The sequence below is a fragment of the Salmo salar genome, chromosome ssa15 (assembly GCF_905237065.1).
Source record: "Salmo salar chromosome ssa15, Ssal_v3.1, whole genome shotgun sequence".
Lineage (NCBI taxonomy): Eukaryota > Metazoa > Chordata > Actinopteri > Salmoniformes > Salmonidae > Salmo > Salmo salar.
Window position 1 is genome coordinate 102341866 of NC_059456.1, and position 23359 is coordinate 102365224.

General features: G+C 45.4%; 1 protein-coding gene across 1 annotated transcript in view; it reads right to left on the reverse strand.

Moving 5' to 3' along the window:
- LOC106572844 (potassium voltage-gated channel subfamily C member 1) overlaps positions 1 to 23359 on the reverse strand; it is a 53746-nt gene that overhangs the window by 7270 nt on the left and 23117 nt on the right. The window contains exons 2-4 of the mRNA XM_045696455.1: positions 13133 to 13276; positions 10366 to 11161; positions 6493 to 6723 (exon numbers count right to left, since the gene is read on the reverse strand). Of these exons, the coding sequence (XP_045552411.1) occupies positions 6493 to 6723; positions 10366 to 11161; positions 13133 to 13276 (1171 nt within the window). The remainder of the gene's footprint in view (positions 1 to 6492; positions 6724 to 10365; positions 11162 to 13132; positions 13277 to 23359) is intronic.

The window sequence follows — 23359 nt, forward strand, 5'->3', positions numbered from 1 at the left end:
TATAGAGAAAACATTCTCTGTTCTTATAATTACCGGACAACCTCTACCACCTAAATAGGGCCATCCAGAGCAGGGTTGTGTTCATTAGGCATCAAATGGCAGAAAACAGTCTAAAACAGGAAGAGACTATACCAATAAGAAACGCTCTTTAAAAAAAATATATTTTAACATTTTCTGCTGAGTGATGACCTAATGAGCATGACCCAGCAGGGCCGGCATAAGCAACATAAGCCCCCGGCCTGTAATGCCAAATAGTGTCCCCCTGTCAAAAAGTGTCCCCCTGCCAAATAGTGTCCCCCTGCCAAATAGTGTCCCCCTGCCAAATAGTGTCCCCCTGTCAAATAGTGTCCCCCTGCCAAATAGTGTCCCCCTGTCAAATAGTGTCCCCCTGCCAAATAGTGTCCCCCTGTCAAATAGTGTCCCCCTGCCAAATAGTGTCCCCCTGCCAAATAGTGTCCCCTTGTCAAATAGTGTCCCCCTGCCAAATAGTGTCCCCCTGCCAAATAGTGTCCCCCTGTCAAATAGTGTCCCCCTGTCAAATAGTGTCCCCCTGCCAAATAGTGTCCCCCTGTCAAATAGTGTCCCCCTGTCAAATAGTGTCCCCCTGCCAAATAGTGTCCCCCCTGCGTCACAATGGGATTGGAGAAGCTACTAGCGTTCGTTGCTAGGGCCGTTGCTAGAACATGCCAAATTCTGCCCGGCTATGTAATGAAAATAATTATTTCAAAAACGTTGTTTACATAGCTGGGATGAAAATAATGTAATTTTGGCTGTAATGATCTCTACGCATTAGCTCATCACACCGTTGATATAGCAACGACACTTTTTGGCAGGGAGACCCTATTTGCCATGACAGGCCCTCAACCAGTTATTATAAAAACTCAGTCAGTGTCTCAACTATTGAAAGTAACAATAGTGATAATGCACAAGGTGTAATTTATCATTTTAGTCACGTCTAAATTAGCTATGTCAGCTTATTTTTTTTTGTTTAGATTGGTAGTTAGTCTTGTAGTAATCATGGTCAAATACCGACCGGGAACGCGGGGTATGTGCCCAGGGGCCCTGACCTCCAGGGATACCCCATTGATTTGCCAAATTGTGTAGAAATTAACTTTAAAACTGCAAAAAATGTATTTAGCTGTAAAACTGCAACTTTTTTTTCTCTGCCCTATTGCAAAATGTGTAGAATTGCATGACATTTGTTATAAAACTGCAACATTTTCTCTATGCCCCATGTCAACATGTGTAGAATTGCAGGAAATGTTATTTTAAACCAAACATTTTTCTCTCCTCTGTCAAGAGGGTTTAACTAAAATGATTTGCTGCAAGGTTTTTTTTGGGGGGGGGGCAACCAAATCTCGCTTAGGGCCCCCAAAAGGCTAGGACCGGCCCTGCGACCGAGTAATGCTTGGAGCATTGGGTTGTGTTTAGATTACAGAGCAGCCTCTGTAGTGTTATGTTGATGGAGAGACATCCAGATCCCAGTCAAGACTTTCCTCCCTGTATTGATCTCCTCATTCCTCTCCATGGATCTGTCTGTCTGTCTCTCTCTGTCTGTCTCTGCTTTGTCTCTCTGTCTGTCTCTGCTCTGTCTCTCTCTCTCTCGTTCTCATTATCTCTCTCTCTCTATCTCTTTCTCTCTCTCTCTCTCTGTCTGTCTCTGCTCTGTCTCCCTCTCTCTCTTTATCTATCTCTCTGTATGTCTCTGCTCTGTCTCTCTCTCTCTCTCTCATTATCTCTCTGTCTCTGCCTCTCTCTCTCTCTCTTTGGCTCTGGCATGTCAGACAGGTAGGGGACAAGAAGAATCACAAGGCTTCTCACTGAGAGGTCAAGGCTAGTTTTCCTTATTCAATCTCGTTCTGAGGGCAGTTCTACCACAAATTCTTTCCAATCATAAGGCCAAAGTTAAGACATTTACATTTTAGTCATTTAGCAGACGCTCTTATCCAGAGCGACTTACAGTAGTGATTGCATACATTTCATACATTTTTTGTCTGTACTGGTCCCCCGTGGGAATCGAACCCACAACCCTAGCGTTGCAAACACCATGCTCTACCAACTGAGCCACACGGGAAAGAGGGGGTGTGGGGGAAGACAGAAAGAGACAGAGGGGGGAGTGGGGTGAGAGAAAGATAGAGAGGGGGCGTGGGGAGAGAGAGAGGGGGGGGTAGTGGGGGGGAGAAAGAGAAAGAGGGGGCGTGGGAAGAGAGAGAGAGAGGGGGAGTGGGGGGAGAAAGAGAAAGAGAGAGAGGGAGAGGGGTGTGGGAAGAGAGAGAGAGGAGGGAGTGGGGGGGAGAGAAAGAGAGAGAGGGGGCGTGGGGAGAGAGAGAGGGGGTTGGGGGTTGGGGGGGAAAGAAAGAGAAAGAGGGGGGCGTGGGAAGAGAGAGAGAGAGGGGGAGTGGGGGGGAGAGAAAGAGCAAGAGAGAGAGAGGGGGCGTGGGGGAAGACCTTAAAGCATAAAGAATAAAATAAAGCATAAAATAAAGAAAATCCAATGTGTCTGTCACAGCAGGTCCACACACATGAACAACACATCCCCCTCTTGATTATAGTCCTAGAATGATTGTGGATTACATCAACCAAAAACAATGGAACACTTTGATGTTCCACCACTGTTTAGAGTCTCTACCACTTAACACCTTCCACCGTGCTTGGCCAGGCTATAAACAAAACACTGAAATCGGGTCGGTGTGGGAAATTTTTTTTGAAAACCCTTTTACCTCGGTGACTCACTCATCTGTACTAATACGATTTGGCAGAGGTCTCATGACAATATCATAGGTATACAGCTCAGAACAAACACCACACCACACCACACCACACCACACCACACCACACCACACCACACTACACTACACTACACTACACTACACTACACTACACTACACTACACTACACTACACTACACCACACACACACCACACCACACCACACACACCACACCACACCACACCACACCACACCACACCACACCACACCACACCACACACACACACACACACACACACAAACAACACACACACACAGATACACACCATCTCTAGATACGATTCAGCATGCTAAGGGGTGGAAAAGGTTCGTTCAGGATGTGAGAAATGAATCCATTACATCCAAATATAGAGTCTGGTTGTCACTCCAGGCTCTGGGGACTTTGGGGAGCTGTGATGCGATGATATGCTTTACACAGTGTGCGTGTATGTGTGTGTGTGTGTGTGTGTGTGTGTGTGTGTGTGTGTGTGTTTCAGGCAGCAGCAGGCCTATTCAAGCAGAGAATGAGTGCTGCCAGTCTGACAGCTAGCTGGAAATGAAGGGAATTATTCTGTCTCTTTGTCTGTCTGGTCCAATGCCTCCAAGCCTCCTGTTTCAAATCAAACTGTTCATTTAAATGATAAAAAAAACAATCATACACCCACAACATAAACAGCATTGTGCTGTGTTGTCAACTATTCACCTGAGAAGGTATACCATCACAATTCAAACACTAGTAAATATATTCTGACATATGTTGTGTCTCATTCAAAGCCTCCAGGCCTCCAAGCCTCCTGGCCTCCTGGCCTCCAAGCCTCCAGGCCTCCAGAGTGATGCTGTCACACTCCCACAGGCTACAGAGAGGTAATCATGCTGTCACTCTCCCACAGGCTACAGAGAGGTAATCATGCAGTCACTGTCCCACAGGCTACAGAGAGGTAATCATGCTGTCACTGTCCCACAATCTACAGAGAGGTAATCATGCTGTCACTGTCCCACAGGTTACAGAGAGGTAATCATGCTGTCACTGTCCCACAATCTACAGAGAGGTAATCATGCTGTCACTGTCCCACAGGCTACAGAGAGGTAATCATGCTGTCACTCTCCCACAGGCTACAGAGAGGTAATCATGCTGTCCTGTCCCACAAGCTACAGAGAGGTAATCATGCTGTCACTGTCCCACAGTCTACAGAGAGGTAATCATGCTGTCACTGTCCCACAGGTTACAGAGAGGTAATCATGCTGTCACTCTCCCACAGTCTACAGAGAGGTAATCATGCAGTCACTGTCCCACAGGTTACAGAGAGGTAATCATGCTGTCACTGTCCCACAATCTACAGAGAGGTAATCATGCTGTCACTGTCCCACAGGCTACAGAGAGGTAATCATGCTGTCACTCTCCCACAGGCTACAGAGAGGTAATCATCCTGTCACTGTCCCACAGGCTACAGAGAGGTAATCATGCTGTCACTCTCCCACAGGCTACAGAGAGGTAATCATGCTGTCACTGTCCCACAGGCTACAGAGAGGTAATCATGCTGTCACTCTCCCACAGGCTACAGAGAGGTAATCATGCTGTCACTCTCCCACAGGCTACAGAGAGGTAATCATGCTGTCACTGTCCCACAGGCTACAGAGAGGTAATCATTCTGTCACTGTCCCACAGGCTACAGAGAGGTAATCATGCTGTCACACTCCCACAGGTTACAGAGAGGTAATCATGCTGTCACACTCCCACAGGTTACAGAGAGGTAATCATGCTGTCACTGTCCCACAGGCTACAGAGAGGTAATCATGCTGTCACTCTCCCACAGGTTACAGAGAGGTAATCATGCTGTCACTCTCCCACAGGCTACAGAGAGGTAATCATGCTGTCACTCTCCCACAGGCTACAGAGAGGTAATCATGCTGTCACTCTCCCACAGGCTACAGAGAGGTAATCATGCTGTCACTCTCCCACAGGCTACAGAGAGGTAATCATGCTGTCACTCTCCCACATGCTACAGAGAGGTAATCATGCTGTCACTGTGCCACAGGCTACAGAGAGGTAATCATGCTGTCACTGTCCCACATGCTACAGAGAGGTAATCATCCTGTCACTCTCCCACAGGCTACAGAGAGGTAATTGTGCATCACAGAAACACAGATCTGTCAATAGAGGCAGAGACTCTGGAGGATTGATAATTTGGTACAAATCCGAACTACAAAATGTATTTGATCCCCTCAAAATGGGTAAATATCACATTTGGTTAATATGCGCAATGTACAGTATATATCCCCCATCAGAATCCCCATGTTACTCAGAGGAGATCCTCCCCAGCCTTCAGAATCCCCATGTTACTCAGAGGAGATCCTCCCCACCCTTCAGAATCCCCATGTTACTCAGAGGAGATCCTCCCCACCCTTCAGAATCCCCATGTTACTCAGAGGAGATCCTCCCCAGCCTTCAGAATCCCCATGTTACTCAGAGGAGATCCTCCCCACCCTTCAGAATCCCCATGTTACTCAGAGGAGATCCTCCCCAGCCTTCAGAATCCCCATGTTACTCAGAGGAGATCCTCCCCACCCTTCAGAATCCCCATGTTACTCAGAGGAGATCCTCCCCACCCTTCAGAATCCCCATGTTACTCAGAGGAGATCATCCCCAGCCTTCAGAATCCCCATGTTACTCAGAGGAGATCCTCCCCACCCTTCAGAATCCCCATGTTACTCAGAGGAGATCATCCCCAGCCTTCAGAATCCCCATGTTACTCAGAGGAGATCCTCCCCACCCTTCAGGAAGAGATGTGCCATTTCCAGGACCAGGGAAATGTGCTCATCTGTGGAGACACAAATGCACACACAGGAACACTACCTGATCTAATGACCACAAGAGGGGACAGCTTTATTACAGGCCATACTGTTTCTAACTGTCTTCATCTCCCCCATAGAAACAACAGTGGCAGCACCGTCAACAACAACGGAAGTGATCTGTTGCAGCTCTGTAGAAGCCTGGGTCTGTACTTTATCAATGGTAGGTTACGGGGGGACTCTTTGGGGAGATTCACCTATTGCTCACCTCTTGGCCACAGTACAGTAGACTATATGATTACAGACACTGACCCCTTCTCTCTCAGCTCATTCACCGTCAAGCCACTAACACCTCTGTCTGATCACAGCCAAATGACCTTGTTCCTCAAAAGAACAGACATGGAAACAACCACACATTCACAGCCCAGTAAGCTGTACAACATCAGAAATTCATACAGATGGGCCCAAAACAGCACAGAAGAATACCAGAAAGCAACCAGTAACCAACAAATCCAAACACTCTTAGATAACTTAGTGGACACCACATCCACTCACATGGTTGTAATGGGTGTACTGGTTGTAATGGGTGTCATGGTTGTCATGGTTGCCACGGGTGTAATGGGTGTAGTGGTTGCCATGGGTGTACTGGTTGTCATGGGTGTAATGGTTGTCATGGTTGCCACGGGTGTAATGGGTGTACTGGTTGTAATGGGTATAGTGGTTGTCATGGGGAGGATAAGAGGGTTCTGAATAATGGTTGTCTAGGTTTCAACCTATTGATCTCTAGCCTGCAGCCTCCTTTGTCATGGTCCAGTATTCGGTCCAGTATTCACAGTTATGTGTTGTGTGTGTTATGTGACCTATGGTTGCGAATGGTGGGCCCCATGTTTCAGAGAGAGAGAGAGAATGAGTGTGTGTGTGTGTGCCTGTGTACCTGTATGCAGGTCAACCTACCAGTGACTATGGTGTGTTCTCCTCCAGAGCAGGAGAAGTCTCCGGAGGTGAGCAGGAAGCAGGTTGCCTCTTTCTTGCTTGTCTTGTTCCCCCTGACCGACCGGGAGTGTTCTCGACGGTCACCGTGGGCGTGCCGTAGGTTCCACTTCTCGCTGGGTGACAGCGGCTGGGTCAGGCTGCACCCCTCATCCGACGACAGAGCCAAGTTGGCGTCTCCGTTCTGCTTGGAGTCTGACAGGAGGACAGATTGGTTCATAAAGCGTAAGATCTTGGATCAGGTCCTCCCTGTTCATGTCATCTTTTCCATTATGATATACAGGTTAGCTGAAGTCATATCTACATGTGTTTTATAAAACCTTTATTTAAACAGGTTTTTTTCATTGAGATAACAGCTCTTTTCCAAGAGAGACCTGGTCCAATAGCAGCAGGGGGAACAACATGTACGGTGCATTCAGAAAGGATTCAGACCCCTTCACTTTTTACACATTTTGTTATGTTACAGACTTATTTTAAAATGGAATGTAAACATTTTTTCCTCATGAATCTACACACAATACCCCATAATGATAAAAAACACAAGTATTTTGACCATATGCTATGAGACTCGAAATTGAGCTCAGGTGCATCCTGTTTCCATTGATCATCCTTGAGATGTTTCTACAACTTGATTGGAGTCCACCTGTGGTAAATTCAATTGATTGGACATGATTTGGAAAGGCACACACCTGTCTATATAAGGTCCCACAGTTGACAGTGCATGTCAGAGCAAAAACCAAGCCATGAGGTCGAAGGAATTGTCCGTAGAGCTCCGAGACAGGATTGTGTTGAGGCACAGATCTGGGGAAGGGTACGAAAAAATGTCTGCAGCATTGAAGGTCCTCTAGAACACAGTAACCGCCATCATTCTTAAACAGAAGAAGTTTGGAACCACCAAGATGCTTCCTAGAGCTGGCTGCCCAGCCAAACTGAACCATCGGGCGAGAAGGGCCATGGTTAGGGAGGTGACCAGAGCTCCAGAGTTCCTCTGTGGAGATTGGAGAAACTTCCAGAAGGACAACCGTCTCTGCAGCATTCCACCAAGCAGGCCTTTATGGTAGAGTGGCCAGATGGAAGCCACTCCTCAGTAAAAGGCACATGACAGCCCGCTTGGAGTTTGCCAAAAGGCACCTAAAGGACTCTCAGACCAGAGAAACAAGATTCTCTGGTCTGATGAAACCAAGATTGAACACTTTAGGCTGAATGCCAAGCATCACGTCTGGAAGAAACCTGGCACCATCCCTACGGTGAAGCATGGTGGTGGCAGCATCATGCTGTGGGGATGTTTTTCAGTGGCAAGGACTGGAAGACTAACCAGGATCGAGGGAAATCTGAACGGAGCAAAGTACAGAGAGATCCTTGATGAAAACCTGCTCCAGATCGCTCAGGACCTCAGCCTTGGCGAAGGTTCACCTTCCAACGGAACAATGACCCTAATCACACAGCCAAGACAACGCAGGAGTGGCTTCGGGTCAAGTCTCTAAATGTCCTTGAGTGGCTCAGCCAGAGCCCGGACTCGAACCCGATCGAACATCTCTGGAGAGACCTGAAAATAGCTGTGCAGTGGCACTCCCCATCCAACCTGACAGAGCTTGAGAGGATCTGCAGAGAAGAATGGGAGAAACTCCCCAAATACAGGTTTGCCAAGCTTGTAGTGTCATACCCAAGAAGACTCGAGGCTGTAATCGCCGCCAAAGGTGCTTCAACAATGTACTGAGTAAAGGATCTGAATACTTAAGTATTGGGGCGGCAGGTAGCCTAGTGGTTAGAGTGTTGGACTAGTAAGCGAAAGGTTCCACGATCTAATCCCCGAGCTGACAAGGTAAAAATCTGTCGTTCTGCCCTTGAACAAGGCAGTTAACCCACTGTTCCTAGGCCGTCATTGAAAATAAGAATTTGTTCTTAACTAACTTGCCTAGTTAAATAAAGGTAAAAAAAGTAAGGTATTTCTGTTTTTTATTTTTAATAAATTTGCAAAAAACATCTAAAAACATGTTTTTGCTTTGTCATTATGGGGTATTGTGTGTAGATTGATGAGGAAAATGTTTTATTAAATCCATTTTAGAATAAGGCTGCAACGTAACAAAACGTGGAAAAAGTGAAGAGGTCTGAATACTTTCCGAATGCACAGTACATGGCAAAACTGATGCTAGATCAGCAATACTGGGCTTGATTGAGCATGCCAAGCAAATTGGATCCAATAAAATATTCAAAAAAACTGCTAACCCCGCCCATCTGGCACTCCAGACAGACTGAAGCAAACGATCAAACTATTGCACATGTTTTGAGTAGTATTTAAACCCAGGATCCCGAGTGGGCTCCCGAGTGGTGCAGCGGTCTAAGGCACTGCATCTCTAGAGCTAGAGGAGTCACTACAGACAGCCTGGTTCCAATCCAGGCATATATCACAACCGGATGTAATTGGGAGTCCCCATATGGCGGCGCACAATTGTCCCAACGTCGCCGGGGTAGGCCGTCATTATAAATAAGAATTTGTTCTTAACTGACTTGCCTAGTTAAATAGAATAAAGGTCTGTAAGAGACACAGGGCTGGGCTTACAGTAAATGACAAAGCTTTTAATCAACACCTCTTCAGGTCTTAGGGAAAGGTTGAGACACAATGTCATTTTACCGGGAAAACACCATTTTGAGCAAACTCATTTATTGGACAGCAGCAACCTTATAAGAAGATGATTTAAAGGTCCAATGCAGCCATTTTTTCCTCAATATCAAATTATTTCTGGGTAACAATTAAGTACCTTACTGGGATTTCTTTCAATGAAAAGGGCAATTTCTCAAGCAAGAATTTTGCCAGGACTGTCTGGGAGTGTCCTGAGTGGGGAGGGGGAAACAGAAAATGTGCTGTTATTGGCTGAGAGGTTTGGAATTCGCTTTCTTAAAGGGTCTATTAACTAATTTACCACACGATGATGTCACCATGGAAGGCCAAAACTCCATCCCACGAAAACAGGATTCAATTTCAGGCAGTCTTTACAAACAGCTCTTACACTGAAAGGGCATTATCATCATGATCACGTCTTCACAGTATTATTCCAACCTCATAGTGTGGAAATATATAGGAAAATCACATTTTTTGACTGCACTGGGCCTTGTGATGTAGACCGATGAATATACTGTATTTTGATAGTGGAGCAAACAAAAAAAAACCTGACTCTGAATTTAACAAAAGTATTTATTATCTGGGAGGGGTATATTCATGATTGTATCAAGTTGTGTTACTGTGTTTGCGGCTAGGGACAGTAAACCTGGAAAGCTATGATACTATATGATTACAGTAAAAGGTATATTATGGGTTTTTTTCCGCCTCCCTGTTGTAAAAGAGCACCACAAATACTACAGCATATCATACCTTATGTCAGTGAAGAACTGCAATACTGTAGTGATGTGTTCATTAGTAATGTGTTTAAGTTGAATGTGTGAGTTTTAAAAGGGTGAGTTGAATAGGTTTGAATAGGTTTGAATGACTTATGAGTGTGAATGGGTTGAATCAATTATACATCGACTTACGACTTTACCATTATGACACCAAAAGGATTTAGTGAAGGGATAAGTGCACAATGAAAATCGTCTATGAATGTTTCAGCGTGAATAAAGTGGCTGTAGTGTGATGTGTAAGGGGAGATGTGGTTTGAAAAGGTTGAATGAGGTCTGAGTTTTAATGTTGCTGGAATGGTTGATGGTTTGAATAAATTAAACATCCACTTATCATTGTGACCTATGGCATATCATAACGATGCTTCAAAAAACATTAGTCTAAATAAATTAGTATGGTATAATTTTTTGGTATTTGAAGAATCTAATTTGAATTGGTCTGACCTGAGCGGATCCTGTTGACATTCTCCTCTACAGCCAGTGGACATGTATCACTCTGAGTACTGTCCCTGGGAGAGGTAGCCACAGACTTCCCGAACGAGGCCGTGTCCGTGGGAGCGTCCGGGTTCGGATTGTGTGCTTTCTTCTTCTTAGGCAGCTTCTGTTTAGCCATGGCCAGGGAGTAGTACATCCCAAAGTTATTGACTATAACAGGCACGGGCATGGCGATGGTCAGCACCCCCGCCAGGGCGCACAGCGCGCCCACTATCATGCCCAGCCACGTCTTGGGGTACATGTCCCCGTAGCCCAGGGTGGTCATGGTGACCACGGCCCACCAGAAGGAGATAGGGATGTTTTTGAAGTGGGTGTGGTTGGAGCCGCGAGGGTCGTCTGGTTGGGCCCCTATCCGCTCTGCGTAGTAGATCATCGTGGCGAAGATGAGGATGCCCAACGCCAGGAAAACGATAAGCAGGCAGAACTCGTTGACGCTGGCTCTCAACGTGTGGCCAAGAACCCTCAGACCGACGAAATGCCTGGTCAGCTTGAAGATCCGGAGGATTCGGACGAAGCGGACTACCCGTAGAAACCCCAGGATGTCGGTGGCTGCTTTAGAGTAGGACAGGCCGCTGAGACCCATCTCCAGGTAGAAGGGCAGGATGGCCACGAAGTCAATGACGTTTAACATGTTCTTGATGAAAAGCAGCTTGTCGGGGCAGCACACGATACGGACGAAGAACTCAAAGGTAAACCAGACCACACAAACGCCTTCCACCATGGTCAGAATGGGCTTGGTCACCACCTAAAGTAGATCACATTATACATTAGATTATACATTAGATTATATTATAATTAGATTATACATTAGATTAGATTATATATTCGATTATACATTCGATTATACATTAGATTAGATTATAATTACATTATACATTAGATTATATTATAATTAGATTATACATTAGATTAGATTATACATTAGATTATACATTTGATTATACATTAGATTAGATTATACATTTGATTATACATTAGATTATACATTAGATTAGATTATATATTAGATTATAAATTACATTAGATTATACATTAGATTATACATTAGATTAGATTATACATAAAATTAGATTATACATTAGATTATACATTAGATAATATTAACCATTAGATTAGATTATAGATTTGATTATAAATTAGGTTAGATTATACATTAGATTAGATTATACATTAGATTATACATTAGATTATACATAAAATTTGATTATACATTAGATTATACATTAGATAATATTAACCATTAGATTAGATTATACATTAGATTATACATTAGATTAGATTATACATTAGATTATACATTAGGTTAGATTATACATTATATTAGATTATACATTAGATTATACATTAAATTAGATTATACATTAGATTAGATTATAGATTACATTATACATTAGATTAGATTATACATTAGCTTCGATTATACATTAGATCAGATTATACATTAGATTATACATTAGATTTGATTATACCTTAGATTATACATTTGCTTCGATTATACATTAGATTATACATTAGATTAGATTATACATAAAATTAGATTATACATTAGATTATACATTAGATTAGATTATAGATTAGATTATACATTAGCTTTGATTATACATTAGATCAGATTATAGATTAGATTATACATTATATTATTGAATTTAAATTCAGGGATCATTAAAGTATATAATATATCTATCTATTAGATTAACTATTATCCAATCAGGGGAAATTCATTTGGTCACTAAAATGTGCTTATAAACGTTTTCCCATTATACAAAAATACAAGACAATGCAATACAATATAGTACAATGCAGTACAATACAATGCAGTACACTACAGTACAATACAGTACAATACAGTGCAATACAGTACAATACATTACAGTACAATACAATGCAGTACACTACAGTACAATAAAAGTGCATTACAGTGCAAGTGCAATACAATGCAGTACAATACATTACAGTACAATACAATACAGTACAATGCAGTATAATACATTACAATACAGTACAGTACAATGCAGAACAATGCAGTATAATACATTACAATACAATACAATACATTACAATACAATACAGTACAGTACAATGCAGTACAATGCAGTATAATACATTACAATTCAATACAGTACAATACAGTACAGTACAATACAATATAATACAGTACAGTACAATACATTACAATACAATACAATACAATATAATACAGTACAGTACAATACATTACAATACAATACAATACAATACAGTACAATGCAGTATAATACATTACATTACAATACAATACAATACAATACAGTACAATGCAGTATAATACATTACAATACAATACAGTACAATGCAGTATAATACATTACAATACAATACAATACAATACATTACAATACAGTACAGTACAATACATTACAATACAATACAATACAGTACAGTACAATGCATTGAAAAAAGGCCCATTACGTTTAGGTGCTATCCAGAAACAGTGAAATGGACACCATATTGCTTTCATCTGTCCAATCTTCTCAGATCTCCACTAGAGTCGAAGGGCGGTAGCAGCTCTGGGTACATTCTGGACAGGATCACAGTCTATTGACATTGAGGATCCCTCTGTCTTACCTTTCTCTACTGAGGCCTCCTCTGTGTGGTTCCCCACCACCGCCACCACGCGTTCTGTTGTACATATAGTAGTACTACGCATAGCCTATTTACATCTAAGTATCTCTCTCACCTCCACCAAGATCACCACCTCAGTGTAGTTCCCCACCACCACGTGTTCCGTGCGATTCTGCAGGTCGTTGAAGTACTCGTGAGTCTCCAGGCAGAACGTAGTGATGGAAACCAGGATAAAGAACAGAGAGACAAACGCAATGCCCTGCAACGAGACAATCAATCAATCAATCAATCAATACATTGACACATCAAATCAAACACTTGACAAATCAAATCAATTAAATGTATTTATAAAAGCCCATTTTACATAAGCAGTTGTGAGAAAGAGCATTCAAAGTACAAAACACTCAAAGTCAGTGAGAGGAAACATATTGGACAGGACATAGTTACAGGACACAGATACATACTAGTTAATATAGTAACGGCATTGTACCAGCATAGTAACGGAGCTGAGCATTTTCTGTTATTACACAAATGCAATTGGGACTGTTGCTTATTCCATGCTGTTACTAATGTAAGGTGTTACTGAGAAATATACAGATAACATGATCCATTGTACTTACAGAGGATCCATTCTAATTGTTAGAGAGAACACAGAGTTACTCGCCTACAGCTTTTATTTCAACTTTTCTGGCTGATTTCTGTTGTTTTCACTTCAGTAAGCTAACGATTATTCTGTAAAAATACCAGTCCAGGACAGTCACACCACAGAACCAACAGCAGATAGCAGGGAACAGTCACACCACAGAACCAACAGCAGATAGCAGGGAACAGTCACACCACAGAACCAACAGCAGATAGCAGGGAACAGTCACACCACAGAACCAACAGCAGACAGCACAGCAGGGAACAGTCACACCACAGAACCAACAGCAGATAGCAGGGAACAGTCACACCACAGAACCAACAGCAGGGAACAGTCACACCACAGAACCAACAGCAGTGAACAGTCACACCACAGAACCAACAGCAGGGAACAGTCACACCAACAGCAGTGAACAGTCACACCAACAGCAGTGAACAGTCACACCAACAGCAGGGAACAGTCACACCAACAGCAGTGAACAGTCACACCAACAGCAGGGAACAGTCACACCACAGAACCAACAGCAGTGAACAGTCACACCACAGAACCAACAGCAGGGAACAGTCACACCAACAGCAGTGAACAGTCACACCAACAGCAGTGAACAGTCACACCAACAGCAGAGGAACAGTCACACCACAGAACCAACAGCAGGGAACAGTCACACCGCAGAACCAACAGCAGGGAACAGTCACCCAACAGCAGGGAACAGTCACACCAACAGCAGATAGCAGGGAACAGTCACACCACAGAACCAACAGCAGGGAACAGTCACACCGCAGAACCAACAGCAGGGAACAGTCACACCACAGAACCAACAGCAGTGAACAGTCACACCACAGAACCAACAGCAGGGAACAGTCACACCACAGAACCAACAGCAGTGAACAGTCACACCACAGAACCAACAGCAGGGAACAGTCACACCACAGAACCAACAGCAGGGAACAGTCACACCACAGAACCAACAGCAGGGAACAGTCACACCACAGAACCAACAGCAGGGAACAGTCACACCACAGAACCAACAGCAGGGAACAGTCACACCACAGAACCAACAGCAGGGAACAGTCACACCACAGAACCAACAGCAGGGAACAGTCACACCACAGAACCAACAGCAGGGAACAGTCACACCAACAGCAGGGAACAGTCACACCAACAGCAGGGAACAGTCACACCAACAGCAGGGAACAGTCACACCAACAGCAGTGAACAGTCACACCAACAGCAGGGAACAGTCTCACCAACAGCAGGGAACAGTCACACCAACAGCAGGGAACAGTCACACCAACAGCAGGGAACAGTCACACCAACAGCAGGGAACAGTCACACCAACAGCAGGGAACAGTCACACCAACAGCAGGGAACAGTCACACCAACAGCAGGGAACAGTCACACCAACAGCAGGGAACAGTCACACCAACAGCAGGGAACAGTCACACCAACAGCAGGGAACAGTCACACCAACAGCAGGGAACAGTCTCACCAACAGCAGGGAACAGTCACACCAACAGCAGGGAACAGTCACACCAACAGCAGGGAACAGTCACACCAACAGCAGGGAACAGTCTCACCAACAGCAGGGAACAGTCACACCAACAGCAGGGAACAGTCACACCAACAGCAGGGAACAGTCACACCAACAGCAGGGAACAGTCACACCAACAGCAGGGAACAGTCACACCAACAGCAGTGAACAGTCTCACCAACAGCAGATAGCAGGGAACAGTCACACCACAGAACCAACAGCAGGGAACAGTCTCACCAACAGCAGGGAACAGTCACACCACAGAACCAACAGCAGGGAACAGTCACACCACAGAACCAACAGCAGGGAACAGTCACACCAACAGCAGGGAACAGTCACACCACAGAACCAACAGCAGGGAACAGTCTCACCAACAGCAGGGAACAGTCACACCAACAGCAGTGAACAGTCTCACCAACAGCAGGGAACAGTCTCACCAACAGCAGGGAACAGTCACACCAACAGCAGGGAACAGTCTCACCAACACCAGGGAACAGTCACACCAACAGCAGGGAACAGTCACACCAACAGCAGGGAACAGTCTCACCAACACCAGGGAACAGTCACACCAACAGCAGGGAACAGTCACACCAACAGCAGGGAACAGTCTCACCAACACCAGGGAACAGTCACACCAACAGCAGGGAACAGTCACACCAACAGCAGGGAACAGTCACACCAACAGCAGGGAACAGTCACACCAACAGCAGGGAACAGTCACACCAACAGCAGTGAACAGTCACACCAACAGCAGATAGCAGGGAACAGTCACACCAACAGCAGGGAACAGTCACACCAACAGCAGTGAACAGTCTCACCAACAGCAGATAGCAGGGAACAGTCACACCAACAGCAGGGAACAGTCACACCAACAGCAGGGAACAGTCTCACCAACAGCAGATAGCAGGGAACAGTCACACCAACAGCAGGGAACAGTCACACCAACAGCAGGGAACAGTCACACCAACAGCAGGGAACAGTCACACCAACAGCTATCTGCGTTTACTCATAAAGGAGGAGGCAGAAACAGAGCGAGAGAGAGTGGAAACTGTGTCAAAATGAGAAACTATCACTAATCTAGTACACAATTGATGGTGAAAAGCTAATGATTTACAAGGGTGAGAGGAAGACTCTGGTCAGCATTCACAAACAGATCATACTCAGACCAGAGAACAACTCAGATTCCAGAGCAACAGCCTCTATAATCTGGCAGTGCTGTAAAACAGGGCAGGCAGCAGTGTGAGGGCATCCAGCCATCAGCAGCCACAAGGTCCATCATCTACCCAAACATCAGCCACAAGGCCCATCATCTACCCAGCCATCAGCCACTATGCAGCCACAAGGCCCATCAGGGATGGAGGAGGGAGGCCCAGAGAGGCTTGGAAACAGAGACATGTTTACATCAGCTCTCCATTAGATCTCACCTGACAACTACCAGACTTTTCTGAGTCTCTGTAAATTCTGTGTGTTCTATTATTTTCATGTGTTGTCATCGCTTGCCGATCAAATCTAGTATGATAAAGAATGATTAAACGATTGAGAATACACCTACATGTAGTCCAGTGGAGGCTGCTGAGGGGAGAACGGCTCATAATAACATCTGGAATGGATTTCAGTGGAAACGGTATCAAACACATCAAACACGTGTTTTCCATGTAGTTGATACCGTTTCCATTGACTCCATTCCAGACCTTATTATGAGCCGTTCTCCCCTCAGCAGCCTCCACTGGTCTAGTTAAACTGTTTACAGAAGAGAATGGTGGCAGATGTTGGTTCTGCCTCTGACCTTAAACTCTGTTTCACCACTGAGAGTCCCTGGTTCAGTATTCACCCCATTTCCTGCTCATCTCCCACAATAACTCTGTACGGGTTAGGGTTAGCATTGTGTTTTGTGTTAGCATTGTAAATAAATCCAAAGTACTGTACAGCTGATTGATTAGTGTGGTTTGGAGGGCTGAATGTAGATATGGCAGGTACTATGGGCCTGAATGGGATTGATGACAAGGTACATATTTAACCAGCTGCTATCCAGTTGAGCAGGAGGACGAGAGAGGAGACAGATGTATTCCAATCTGTCCATGACTCTATAGTCAGAGCTAATAACCCTAGGGTGCTGTCACAGGCACAGGGCTGACTCAAATTGTGCCCTATTTCCTACATAGTGCACTCCTATTGACCAGAGCCCTTGTCCAAAGTAGTGCACTACAGAAGAAAAAGGGCGCCATATGGAATGCATTACAAAATATACGAGGGAATATGAAAAGAGAGGGTTTTTAGACGTGTTGGTTGTTAATAGCAACGTTCGTCGACCTTCGTCCTCAGTGGGTGACATCCTAATCAACACCAGCTTGATGATGAGCAACATACATGCTATAATGACTAGCTAGATGACTAATGACGACATCACCCTGAAGACAGTTACATCACCCTGAAGACAGTTACATCACCCTGAAGACAGTTACACCACCCTGAAGACAGTTACACCACACTGAAGACAGTTACACCACCCTGAAGACAGTTACACCACACTGAAGACAGTTACATCACCCTGAAGACAGTTACATCACACTGAAGACAGTTACAACCACCCTGAAGACAGTTACACCACCCTGAAAACAGTTACACCACCCTGAAGACAGTTACATCACACTGAAGACAGTTACACCATCCTGAAGACAGTTACATCACCCTGAAGACAGTTACATCACACTGAAGACAGTTACATCACACTGAAGACAGTTACATCTTGTAATGACTACATCACCCTGAAGACAGTTACATCACCCTGAAGACAGTTACACCACCCTGAAGACAGTTACATCACACTGAAGACAGTTACACCACCCTGAAGACAGTTACATCACCCTGAAGACAGTTACATCACCCTGAAGACAGTTACATCACCCTGAAGACAGTTACACCACCCTGAAGACAGTTACATCACACTGAAGACAGTTACACCACCCTGAAGACAGTTACATCACCCTGAAGACAGTTACATCACCCTGAAGACAGTTACATCACTCTGAAGACAGTTACATCACACTGAAGACAGTTACATCTTGTAATGACTACACCACCCTGAAGACAGTTACACCACCCTGAAGACAGTTACACCACCCTGAAGACAGTTACATCACACTGAAGACAGTTACATCACCCTGAAGACAGTTACACCACCCTGAAGACAGTTACATCACACTGAAGACAGTTACACCACCCTGAAGACAGTTACATCACCCTGAAGACAGTTACATCACCCTGAAGACAGTTACATCACTCTGAAGACAGTTACATCACACTGAAGACAGTTACATCTTGTAATGACTACACCACCCTGAAGACAGTTACACCACCCTGAAGACAGTTACACCACCCTGAAGACAGTTACATCACACTGAAGACAGTTACACCACACTGAAGACAGTTACACCACACTGAAGACAGTTACATCACACTGAAGACAGTTACATCACACTGAAGACAGTTACATCACACTGAAGACAGTTTACACCACACTGAAGACAGTTACATCTTGTAATGGCTACATCACATTTCAAAAATTTATTTGGACAGAATGCGCACCATCAATCTTTTGATGACGGAAGGAAACATTTAGATGGAAAGTAAAATCTAGAGTACATTTTAGTCATTTAGCAGACGCTCTTATCCAGAGCGACTTACAGTAGTGAATGCATACATTTCATACATGTTTTTTTTTTTGTACGAACCCACAACCCTGGCGTTGCAAACACCATGCTGGCGTTGCAAACACCATGCTCTACCAATTGAGCCACAGGGAAGGCCAGTACATCTCAACAAAGAAAAGACAAATCTAGAGTACATCTCTACAAAGAAAAGACAAATCTAGAATACATCTCTACATAGAAAAGACAAATCTAGAATACATCTCTACATAGAAAAGACAAATCTAGAGTACATCTCTACATAGAGAAGACAAATCTAGAATACATCTCTACATAGAAAAGACAAATCTAGAATACATCTCTACAAAGAAAAGACAAATCTAGAGTACATCTCTACATAGAAAAAACAAATCTAGAATACATCTCTACATAGAAAAGACAAATCTAGAGTACATCTCTACATAGAAAAGACAAATCTAGAATACATCTCTACATAGAAAAGACAAATGTAGAGTACATCTCTACATAGAAAAAACAAATCTAGAATACATCTCTACATAGAAAAGACAAATGTAGAGTACATCTCTACATAGAAAAAACAAATCTAGAATACATCTCTACATAGAAAATGTGTATCTCCTCGATCATCATTACAACATTCATTAGTTAATGTAACGCACCAGGGGGAGGGTGTCTGGTCTCTGGTCTGGTCCCTGGTCCCTGGTCAATGGTCTCTGGTCAATGGTCTCTGGTCAATGGTCTCTGGTCTGTTCTGGTCTGTGTTCTCTGGTCTGGTCCCTGGTCCCTGGTCCATGGTCAATGGTCTCTGGTCAATGGTCTCTGGTCAATGGTCCCTGGTCAATGGTCTGGTCTCTGGTCTGGACCCTGGTCCCTGGTCAATGGTCTCTGGTCTGTTCTGGTCTGTGTTCTCTGGTCTGGTCCCTGGTCCCTGGTCCATGGTCAATGGTCTCTGGTCAATGGTCTCTGGTCAATGGTCTGGTCTCTGATCTGGTCCCTGGTCCCTGGTCAATGGTCTCTGGTCAATGGTCCCTGGTCAATGGTCTGGTCTCTGGTCTGGACCCTGGTCCCTGGTCAATGGTCTCTGGTCAATGGTCTCTGGTCTGTTCTGGTCTGTGTTCTCTGGTCTGGTCCCTGGTCCCTGGTCAATGGTCTCTGGTCAATGGTCTCTGGTCAATGGTCTGGTCTCTGGTCTGGACCCTGGTCTGGTCCCTGGTCAATGGTCTCTGGTCTGTTCTCTGGTCTCTGGTCTGGCCTCTGGTCTGGACTCACAGGGGCTCTGGTCTGTTCTCTGGTCTCTGGTCTGGTCTGTACAGTAGGTCCCAGGTCTCTGGTCTGGTCTATACAGTAGGTCCCAGGTCTCTGGTCTGTACAGTAGGTCCCAGGTCTCACAAGGCCCTCTCCTGTCCCACAGAGAGTGCAGGTCTCTTGGGTTTCTCCTGCACATCAGAAGGGCATGGAGACACTTCTCTTGGGAAGAGACAAAAAGCCCTGCCTCCCTCCCTCCCTGCCTCCCTCCCACTCTCCCTCTCTGCCTCCCTCCCTGCCTCTCTCCCTGCCACTCTCCCTCCATGCCACTCTCCCTCCCTCCCTGCCTCCCTCCCACTCTCCCTCCCTCCCTGCCACTCTCCCTCCCTCCCTGCCTCCCTCCTCTGTCTACCTGCCTGCCTCAGGAGAAACAAGACAATCCCCCTGGTTGACAATTAGAAACCCAGTTACCAGGGAGCTGTGGAGTTATGGAGGCATGAAGGCCAGCCAGTGTACAAGGCCAGCTACCGAAGCTACTCAGCCTGCCTTGTGTCTGGGCCTGGAAGAACGATACCCATGGATGCAGAAACAAACCCAGTTACCAGGGATTTCATTTCTCTCACCTGACTTTTTAATGCGTGACTTCAAGTTTGTTTCTGCCAATTCAGTGTGGTAAACAGAACAGTACAACATTGTCAAATCAATCATCCAATATTGCCGAGAGACATTGGGATTTAAAATTGGGAAGCAGAAGGCCTACTTCAGTATATTGTCTAGCTCTAATCATTTCCCGAACACTGTGACTTGGTCTGTACAGATTGTTTGCACAGAACTATCTGCACTGTACTGAGAGATACTATACAGTCTGTTCACACCAACCACCTCACAAACTGAACTGATGAAGATGTTTCCATTGTGTCCCCTCATCAACACCTTTCCAGTCCAGACCAGATACATCCAGACCAGACCAGACACATCCAGAACAGAACAGACACATCCAGAACAGACAAGACCAGACACAACCAGAACAGACAAGACCAGACACATCCAGAACAGTATTTATGCTGCAGTAGTTTATGTGTCGGGGGGCTAGGGTCAGTCTGTCACATCTGGAGTATTTCTCTTGTCTTTTCCGGTGTCCTGTGTGAATTTAAATATGCTCTCTCTAATTCTCTTTCTCTCTTTCTTTCTTTCTCTCTCTCTCTCGGAGGACCTGAGCCCTAGGACCATGCCTCAGGACTACCTGGCTTGATGACTCCTTGCTGTCCACAGTTCACCTGGCCGTGCTGCTGCTCCAGTTCCAACTGTTCTGCCTGCAGCTATGGAACCCTGACCTGTTCACCGGACGTGCTACCTGTCCCAGACCTGCTGTCCCAGACCTGCTGGAACCCTGACCTGTTTACCGGACGTGGTACCTGTCCCAGACCTGCTGTTTTCAACTCTCTAGAGACAGCAGGAGCGGTAGAGATACTCTCAAAGATCTGCTATGAAAAAGCCAACTGACACTTACTCTTGTGTTACTGACTTGTTGCACCCTTGACAACTACTATGATTATTATTATTTGACCATGCTGGTCATTTATGAACATTTGAACATCTTGGCCATGTGCTGTTATAATCTCCACCCGGCACAGCCAGAAGAGGACTGGCCACCCCTCATAGCCTGGTTCCTCTCTAGGTTTCTTCCTAGGTTTTGGCCTTTCTAGGGAATTTTTCCTAGCCACCGTGCTTCTACACCTGCATTGCTTGCTGTTTGGGGTTTTAGGCTGGGTTTCTGTACAGCACTTTGAGATATCAGCTGATGTAAGAAGGGCTATATAAATACATTTGATTTGATTTTGAACAGACCAGACCAGACACATCCAGACCAGACACAACCAGAACAGACCAGACACATCCAGACCAGACCAGACACATCCAGAACAGACCAGACACATCCAGAACAGACCAGACACATCCAGACCAGACCAGACACATCCAGAACAGACCAGACACAACCAGAACAGACCAGACACAACCAGAACAGACCAGACACAACCAGAACAGACCAGACACAACCAGAACAGACCAGACACAACCAGAACAGACCAGACACATCCAGACCAGACACAACCAGAACAGACCAGACACATCCAGACCAGACACATCCAGACCAGACCAGACACATCCAGAACAGACCAGACACATCCAGACCAGACACAACCAGAACAGACCAGACACAACCGGAACAGACCAGACACATCCAGAACAGACCAGACACATCCAGACAGACACAACCAGAACAGACAAGACCAGACACATCCAGAACAGACCAGACACAACCAGAACAGACCAGACACAACCAGACCAGACACAACCAGACCAGACACATCCAGACCAGACCAGACACATCCAGACCAGACCAGACACATCCAGACCAGACCAGACACAACCAGAACAGACCAGACACATCCAGACCAGACACAACCAGACCAGACACATCCAGACCAGACCAGACACAACCAGAACAGACCAGACACATCCAGACCAGACCAGACACATCCAGACCAGACACAACCAGAACAGACCAGACACAACCAGACCAGACCAGACACATCCAGACCAGACCAGACACATCCAGACCAGACCAGACACAACCAGAACAGACCAGACACATCCAGACCAGACACAACCAGACCAGACACATCCAGACCAGACCAGACACATCCAGACCAGACACAACCAGACCAGACACAACCAGACCAGACACATCCAGACCAGACCAGACACAACCAGACCAGACACATCCAGACCAGACCAGACACAACCAGACCAGACACATCCAGACCAGACACAACCAGAACAGACCAGACACATCCAGACCAGACACATCCAGACCAGACACATCCAGAACAGACCAGACACATCCAGACCAGACACAACCAGAACAGACAAGACCAGACACATCCAGAACAGACAAGACCAGACACATCCAGAACGGACCAGACACATCCAGACAGACACATCCAGACAGACACATCCAGAACAGACCAGACACATCCAGACCAGACACATCCAGACCAGAACAGACCAGACACATCCAGACCAGACACATCCAGACCAGACCAGACACATCCAGAACAGACCAGACACATCCAGACCAGACCAGACACATCCAGAACAGACCAGACACAACCAGAACAGACACATCCAGACCAGAACAGACCAGACACATCCAGACCAGACCAGACAAAAGAGAAAATATCCCAGAGCCAG